At 37.4% G+C, this 9,078-nt stretch overlaps 1 protein-coding gene across 6 annotated transcripts in view; it reads right to left on the bottom strand.

Annotated features, from left to right (window-relative positions):
* Positions 1–3,038: 3,038 nt before the first annotated feature.
* ORC3 (origin recognition complex subunit 3) overlaps positions 3,039–9,078 on the bottom strand; it is a 70,172-nt gene continuing 64,132 nt past the window's right edge. For all 6 annotated transcript variants that reach the window (XM_090279654.1, XM_090279655.1, XM_090279658.1 and 3 more), the window contains 4 exons: positions 5,634–5,775; positions 4,613–4,729; positions 3,698–3,777; positions 3,039–3,185 (listed from right to left, as the gene is read on the bottom strand). In XM_090279654.1, coding sequence (XP_090135780.1) covers positions 3,080–3,185; positions 3,698–3,777; positions 4,613–4,729; positions 5,634–5,775 — 445 coding nt within the window. In that variant the 3' untranslated portion in view covers positions 3,039–3,079. The remainder of the gene's footprint in view (positions 3,186–3,697; positions 3,778–4,612; positions 4,730–5,633; positions 5,776–9,078) is intronic.

Genomic DNA, 9,078 nt, shown 5'->3' with positions numbered 1-9,078 from the left:
TAAATGTAAGCATTTTCCAGGAATCTATGAATTTAATTTTCTGATAAGATTTAAAAATCATTCTTTTCGTTACCAAATCTAAGATTTGAGTGCTATTTTCAAAAACTGAGTCTGGTTCCAAACTGTTTATAACTGACTGCATGATAGAATGTTACATAATGGATCAGTTCTAACAGCTGTGGAATTTTTACTTCAAAGATACCAGTAGAATCTAAGTTTTTAAGGATGATGTATGAAAGCACATTTAACTCAGTTTTAGTACATGCTTTTCAAACAAAGCTTTCCTATAAATGAAGTGAATGGGAATGCTTTGGTGAATTTTTATGAATTCTATTAGCATATTCCAGTCATACATGTCCTGGGACATACATATTTATAATTGACTTAATTTGTGGAAAAGTGTTTTTTTTCCTTTTTAAAAACTTTGGTGATTTTACTTTCCAATTCTGTTTTAAACAAGGCCAAAAAGAGGTACAGGCTTTTCACCAGATCTTCAGATAATTCATATGCCTATTAAGTGTTTGAGAAATATTGGTTTAACACAGGGTGGCCACCAATAAGGTGGATAATTCTACCTGGTTTCAGTGGACTAATGGCAGAGATTTTCAGCCTCAACACTATTGATAATTTAAGTCAGATTTTTTTTTTTTTTTAGGAGTCTGAGAGGGGAAGGGAGGGAGAGAAATGTCAACACAACCCAGGCATGTGCCCTGGACCTGGAATTGAGCCAGTGACCTTTCACTTTGTGGGATGATGCCCAACTAACAGCCACACTGGTCAGGGCTGAGGTAGATCATTCTTTGTTGTGGGGTTGTCCTGTGCATTGCAGGATGTTTTAACAGCATCTCTGGCCTCTACCACTAGATGCCAGTAAGCACACCCTCCCCCAGTTGTGTCAACTAAAATGTATCTTCAGATACTGCCAAATGTTGAGATGGGGGGTGGGGGGACTGTCCCCAGCTGAGAACCAGTGATACAGTTTGATAGCAATTTAGGAGAAAGCAGTAGTAAAAATCTGAAGGAGTGGGAGTAGAGTGCATATGAACTATGTTTTATCCCTTAACTCCCCAGTAAGGGCATAATAATGAACATTCATTTAAATAAGCTTGTGCAAATTTTCACATAAAGTTATAAAAGAACTGGACTTATACTTGTAGGGTAAGAGACTGAAAGGGGAATAAATCTGAATGGAGCCACGAGTAAAGGCATATCTTGGAGATACTGCGGGTGTGGTTCCAGACCACTGCAATAAAACAGACATCACAAAGTGAGTTACACAATTCTTCTGATTTCCAAGTACGTATAAGTTGTATTTACACTATGCTGTAATCTATTCAGTCTACAGTAAGTAGCAGTCTTTAAAAAGACCAGTGTGCATACCTTAATTTAAAAATATTGCTGTCATCTGCACCTTTAGTGAGTTGTACTCATTTTGCTGGTGGTGGGTATTGCCTCAGTGTTGATGAGAACAGTATGTGCGAAGTGCAGTAAAACCAGGTGTGCCTGTAATATGGTTTTAATTCTAGATTCAATTTTGATCAAGTAAATTTTCCTCCGTAGCCAAATTTTTGCTTTATCTCTACTAAAAACTAGTTTATGGGCTACTTACTTGATTTTAAGTAGTGTATGAGGTATTGCCAGGAAAAAATAAATTGGGCAGCTTCTTGAATTTAGTTATAATTAGATGGACACAGTCAGTAGTTGATTATTCTAGTCCTAATACCAATCACACTTTACCAATAGATTATACAATATAAGCTACCTAGGGATTCTGACTCCTAAAGATCATTGAGATCGCTTTTAATAGGTAAATAGGTACAGAATTTAGTGTGCTAAATCTTAGTAAAAGGCAATGCTGGTAGGGTGCTGTACTTAGGTTACTATAATGTGTTCAGTAAATCTTCAATTAACAAGGGCGCACAGTACCAGATAAAAATCTTTGGATTTTTCAGAAAAGCAAGCATAGATAATCAAAAAAATGTGCTGGAGGTTTAAAATATCAAAGCTGTATTTGGTTTATGTTAAGAACTTATGTTACTAAAGAAATGGTTTTCAAATGAGACATTTATTGAATCAGCAATATTAACTGGAAATTCTAGGAAAATCTTATGTTGTACCCCAAGACCGCTATAGAAGATGGGGAGGGAAGGACTGTTGGAATTTATTTAGTATGTTCCCTAGGTGATCTCAAGTGTTAGGGTTGGAAGTGATTGTCTTATTTCGGTTATCTACTCCCTTCAAAATTATACAGTAGTTGGTGTAAAGCACCCAATAATTTGTCCCTGTTTACTCAGATATGGCTCTAACAATTCTGTTCCTACGTTTGCCTTAGGTAAAAATTAGATCCAAATTCCTGTCTCATTTGAAGACGGTTCCCAGCATCCTCTCTCCTGCATCCATTTTCTTTGTGTCCTAGAGCATTCCCATAAGCATAATAAACATGCTATTAAAAATCTTTTGATCTTGTAATTCGTCTCTAGCTCCATTACCCAATTTTTCTGCTTTATAATAACCTTTAAAGCAAAACTCAAGAATTTTATTTTTTCCACTAACTTATTAGGAAAACATTCAAACAAAAGCTGAAAGAACAGTACAACAATACACTTAAAGTGTGAACAGTTATTGTACCATATTTGCTTTATATATGTGTATAACTTTCAAAGAACATGCATGCTGCAGCTCCTAAGACAAAGGTATTTCTTCTATAATACTGTTATCCCACTTAATAATTCCCTAATTTAATATGCAGTCCATACTCAGATTTCCCCATTTGCCCCCTAGATGTCTTGGAGCAGGAATGAATACTATTAAATCAACTACAACTGATTTGTACTCCTGGATAAGGAATTTAATACATTTATATACTATGTCCGAGAACAATTTATTGATGTGAAAATTAGTGATAATGTAAGAAAGGTTTTAGTTACAGTGTAATCATGTTATATTCCTGTTTGGTATTAGCAGTCTACTTTCTGGTTAAACATCATGGGAATTAATGCATTTGTCTTCATCTAAGTATGACTGGTCTCCCTTTTCTCTTAAGGTAAATGAGAGCCTTCTGGCTTCATTCATTTGCTTTCTAGCAGCCTCCCCATGTTAGCCTTGCCACGTGGTCAGTCTTCCGTTTGGTAGGTTTTACAAATCCTAGAAGTTCTAGTTCAGAAACAGCTCTAATAAACCGAGCACTAAAGGGTATAGTTAAGGAAATTGGCCACATTGTATTTTGATAAAAAGAGGTTAAAATCTCAACGTTAAAACATTCTTAAATTAAACTACAACCCTTACAGGAAAACATTAAATGTAATTAGAATCCAGTCAATAAGCACGAATGGGGAATTGCTTAATGCTTACCTAATTCTAATTTTTACCATAGTATAAAAATTGGCGCCCCCCCCCAAAGTACATTAATAACCTTATAAAAAATAAAGAATTCAATAATGAGAGTTTGGGATATTTTTGGTAAATTTTGGAATATGACCTTGATACAAGTTTTAAACCAAGTATTTTAGATTTGGTCTCACTTTAGATTAAATTTATATTCAATATTTAGAAATGAGTCATTCTGGGATGGTATGGTTAATATTAACAGTAAGGTTGGTTGCATCATGTCTTTACAAATCTCTAATGTAGATCTGGGAAAATTATAAACATTCTATACATAGACTTGGACACTGTAGAAATAGTTTTAAAAGGATACTGGATAATTTCATTCCTTTCCTCTGAGGTTACAGAATTGGCATCCATTTTTTCAGCAGCTGTCACAACTGTTGCAAAAGCCTTTTGAGAGACAAGACAGGAAAATTAAAATCTCCACTGTTGCCAAACATCTTTAATTGCACTTGATGGCTCTGTATGAAGCCAGGTCAAGCACTGCTGCTGGTGCTAACTGGCACATCTAAAAAAATTACAACAAACTTTAGAATCTCAAAACTATACTGATGATTTTAAATCAAATACACATTAAAAGATAATAGTGGTTCCTGAATAATCTTAAGTTTAAAAAACCAAAGTTGAAAAGCAAAGGATACCCTGTATCCTATATTCCCCAGCCTCCATCACCCCAGAAAACTGCCTGTTTTTCTTGGAAGAAGCTAGTTATGAGTATTTTTAAATGGAGACAAAGACATCTGTAAAAGAGCCTTCAACAGAATTAACTTTGTAATACACGTATTCTGAGAAGGGGAAGAATGACAGTGTGTCATGGCCTTGCCTTGTGCTTCCTGATTGCTAATGTGGTTATTTGAGTATTTTTTACCTTTTATGCAATAAGGGAAATGCTGGTTAATACACTTATTTTGCAGAGTAACAAAACTGGTCTAAATTGCTCAGCTTTTGCTTACCTGTGGGGTTTGATCCCATACTCTGACCTGGGTGTGAATGCACCATTGGCTTGGTTGAAGTATTGTGGGATCAGGGTGCAGGGGATTGGGAGTGGAGCTGTTGGGCTTAGCTGCTATTCTTGGAGGAACTTTTGAAGTATGAGGCGATGTATACTTTCCAAATAAGACATTAAAAATACATGAATTCCACAGTACCAAAAGTGTAAAGCCTCCCAAGAAAGTTGTCAGGGATGGAATACAAATATACCACTTGCTCTTTTAACACCTCCTACCTCTGACCAGTCCACAAGGTTGATTAGCCTGCTGCACTCTAGGTGCAGTTTATATGCTATGCAGATGTCTGGGGCGACATTTGGAATGCAGCCTTCTTCACTTTTCAGTGCTTCATTCTAAAAATAACAGTAAACTAAAATGACTACCTTTTAGAAATGACCAGGAGCAAAACCAGACATTAATAAGCCTCCACAACTAAAATTAGTAAGCCAATAATAAAATTGAATCTAGTTTCCTATATGTAGTGAGTTGCATTTACTCTCCCAACAGTTAACAGCTTGTTTAGATTAGGTCTTGGTCATAATCCCCCAGCTCCAAGTCACTAGAATACTCCCAGGACCACAAGACAAGCATAACCCTGGCTGGTGCAGCTCAGTTGGATGGAGCATCATCCTCATACACCAGGGTTGTGGGTTTGATCCCCAGTCAGGGCACATACAGGAATCAGCCAGTGAGTGCATAGGTGGGTGAAACAACAAATCAACCTCTGTCTCTCTCTCCCCTTCCTTTCTCTCTAAAATCAAATTTTTTTTAAAGCATAATTTTCATTCATAAGTTTTTGTTTTTACTTTAATAACATATTGCTAATTTTTGAGACACTAATGACTTTTATGGTTTCCATAAAAAGTTTATGGAATTCTTTGTGGATTTTCAATAAATTGCCACTTCCAACATTTGAAATTAAATTACTGTACTGTGTTAATACTACTATCATAGCTGTAATCTCAAAAAAAAGACTTCTCAACGCTGCAGACCCCAACCTCTACAAAAACCCTCGGTGCTTTTAAATTTATTTGAAATCCATTAGCACATGAAGGGGAAGCATTAGTTAACTATTGTTATTTTCACTGGCTTAGAAAATGCCCTCTAAAGGATTTTTTAAAAAGTACCTGAAAGAAGTGCAATCGTTAGCTGCCAACTAACTCTCTGGTCTCTAGAACTGTAAAATTTACAGTATTTTTGTGAGAAGTAATGCCTGAGGTTGGAAACCAACCTGTCAGCAATGAATCTGCTTCTTACCTTGAGATAATAATAAGGATTGTTGAGTGCAGTGTGTAGGGCCATTCGCGGAGTAGCATTCAGGTGCTCATGGAGGGTGTGGGCAGCAGTGAAGTACACTACCTCATGCAGAGGTTGTGTCTCTGGGGGTAGAAGGTATTCTCTGAAACAGCCAAGTCAAATATCAGCTTTTAGATAAGCACAGGTTTAATTTCAATATAACACTGTCAGTCCTCAGTGGAAGACTGAGCAATTTACTTAAAGAGGAAAATCAACAGTGACCAAAAACAAATAAAATAACCAATTATATCCAGGGCAGGTTCACTCAAAATTGTACCTCTTCCATATATTTTTAGGAACTTCCAGAACTCTATATATAGAGTACAGTCAACTATTTTGATTCTGATTTAAATCTTTAGAAACAAACATAAATTACTTCTCTGCTCAAAATTATAAAAGTAGAGTAAGATCTGAAAGTATTAATGAATTCTTAAATTGTTTAGAAAATGGAGATATCCATATTCCTTACCAGAGCAAACATTTAACTTTTGGCAATATTAAGCAGGCCTCAAGCCTGGAATTAAAAGAGTTTAAGAAATTCTTTTTGGATCACAGAAAATGTTTTAATTTATTGATACCTGGAAAGTTCTTTATTTGTTAGAATTACTTTTTATTGAAGAAAACAGAAAAGGCTGCTTTTGCTTCAGAATATTGAAAAATAAGCAAATTGTTTATCATTAAAATTCTAGTTATTGAAACAAAGTGTATCATTCTCTTGATTATGAGCTAGATGACAAACCAACTGTAATGAAACCTGAATTTTAAAAACAAAGCATTAAAAATTTCATTTGTATAATCAGCCCAATCAGCTAGTCTCAACCATGAAAGTGACACTGTCCTTTGATGGCCTGGAGGGTAGCAAATTGGTACACACTACCCAAACACAGAGTAGTAAGTCACTCAGTTAATTCACATGCCTTCATAAAGATTCCTGGTGCTGGCCCTGGCTGGTGTGGCTCAGTGGATTCAGTGCCAGCCTGCAAACCAAAGTGTTGCCGGTTCAATTCCCAGTCAGAGCACATGCCTGGGTTGTAGGCCAGGCCCCCAGTTGGTGGCACGCAAGAAACAACCACACATTGATGTTTCTCTCCCTCTCTTCCTCCCTCCCTTCCCCTCTCTCTAAAAATAAATATTTTTTAATATTCCTTGGGCTTACTACAATGCTAGCCTTAAAATATTTTGGCCACATGAAAGATTTGTGTCAGGTCCTTTTTCCACTAGTGTAAGCAGAGCAAAGCACTTATCTCAGCCCAGGGAAATTACCCACTTCTGGCTTTCTCTTTCCTGGAGGAGAGGGTACCACTATTAGAAAATCCCACTTAAACCTGCTTCACTGGTATGGTCAGTGGAGGAAGAGAAAGTGAAGAGGGTATTAACCATGCACATGACTCCTCACTATCTCCTTCCTCCCTGTCTTAAGAGCTCCTGGCCCCCTGCTCAGTCTACTTCTGTAGACTTTCTGCAGAGTAAATCAGAATAAAGCCTATTTGCAAAGTATGCTTTTAATGTTGGCCCTAAGGACCAGAATTCCATACCTCAAGTACTGCTAAGTTCTTACCCAAGATTAAGTTAATTTAGCTGTAGCCTCAAGAATGGTTTCTGTGATGCTGAATGCCTCCCTGGCTGGCTGGATACCCATTTATAATTTCTGACCATAATTCTTCCCTCACCAACCTCAGGATGTTTCTCCCCAGTCATTAAATACCCTACCGAAGTACCTGCTATGTAATAAGGACTGAAGTCTAACAAGGCAACCAGATAGTCAATTTAAGAAAAATCTATTGTCTCACAATTGTACTCCTCTTCCTTTTTAACATTTTTAATGTTTAGAAATTCAGGTAATTCCCAAGGGAATAGGCCTTTTTTGACATCCTCAAAGGATATCCATCAGAGGCAATACATTTGCCTGTATTTTGTTTCCACTGGGCCAAATCAGATGAACAACAGTAACAAAATATCATACATTAGATGTTTTATCCAATTACAAACCTGGAGGATGGCATAGAAATATACTTCTGCAACTTATTTGCTGTGAGAATAAACAATGAGGTCTGACACTAGAGCCTACATGCAGGATGCTGCTCATTTTGGATTCAGATCAGAGAGGTAGTTTTAAGGGAACTGGTAGAACCACTTAGTATCAACAAGGGCTACAGAATTGAAACTTTTGTTTGGTAAGTTAGAAAGTGGCAACGTAGTCTTCGGTCTCAGTAGTTTCAGCAAGAGCTGCTCATGGTATACTGGAAACCCTGCCTTCTGGAGTCTGTTGCTTAGATCCCCCCCCCCACCCCCCAGCATTTCTAACTAGCACAATTTAGTGAAATACAAAACATTCCATTACAGACTGTGGAAAGAGAAGCAGTACCAACAGTGGCACCTTCCAATCTTGGTTTGCCTAGGGGTAGAGGCTGTGGGAAGGTTTCTTTTTAAACAGAGCCTCTCATTTCAACGTACAAAAGAATTACCCTGATTGATATTAAATTGCATTGAAAACAAAAATGGACTAAAAATCAAATAATACTCTAGCTGGGTTGGAAATAGAATGAGTCCTTCAGAGGAGGAGGGGAGGCAGTTGGGGGAAAGAGTCTTTGGCTGTGACCCCAGGAAGTCACTCAACACTGCTCTGTTTTCACTTTTGGTAGTTTGAGGAAGGTCCAACTTTTCTTCTATTTCTTCCCCTCTGTATTAGTTTGGAAGTTTCACCAACTGTCCACGTGGCCATCTTGACTTCACTCAGTGTTTTTCTGTCACCCTCTTTACCATCTGGCTTGATGCATCAATCTCTTCCCTTTGTCACTTCCTTTTATGCATCTCTTTGGCTCCTCTGTCCTTTTAATTTCCAGCTCAGCAAATTTCATGGTCTGTTCGTATATTGTTTGAACAGCTCTGGATCATCCTTCTCCATATTTCTCCAGAACTCTAGTCTCTGTTCAAACATCTGATGTGACTGCTTCTTGGAGACAGTATGGAAAAACAGAGGGGGCCTTTTTGACAGAAGTCAGCATACTGGGGCTGTGACTTTCCACAAGTCATAGCCTCTCTCTGGGCTTTAGCTGCCACATGACTCCTCAGGTCCCTTTTACTCTGATACGCTACAAATTCTAATTTCTTCCCTCCTGCGGTAGTCAATCTTGGTAAAGAAAGTCAATTCCTAGTATGGAAAAACTTGTGATTTAACAAAATATTTCAATCACGCTGAAATTTATTTCAGTAAATACTCAGGTAAAAAGTCAGACATTAGGTCAAAGATCACAAAAAGGAAGTTTGGTTTCAGTGCCTACAATTTGGGATTCGTGAGAACCTGGAAGGGAATCTGATACTTGGCCCAGAAATTATGCTACATTACATTGCAAAATTATTTTTACTGACTACAATGTTCACAGCCTGGTAAAAGGGAAGAGCCAGG

Source organism: Furipterus horrens, unplaced genomic scaffold (genome assembly GCF_987537825.1).
Source record: "Furipterus horrens unplaced genomic scaffold, mFurHor1.1.pri manual_scaffold_6, whole genome shotgun sequence".
Classification (NCBI taxonomy): Eukaryota; Metazoa; Chordata; class Mammalia; order Chiroptera; family Furipteridae; genus Furipterus; species Furipterus horrens.
This window is presented reverse-complemented; position numbering and strand designations above follow the sequence as displayed.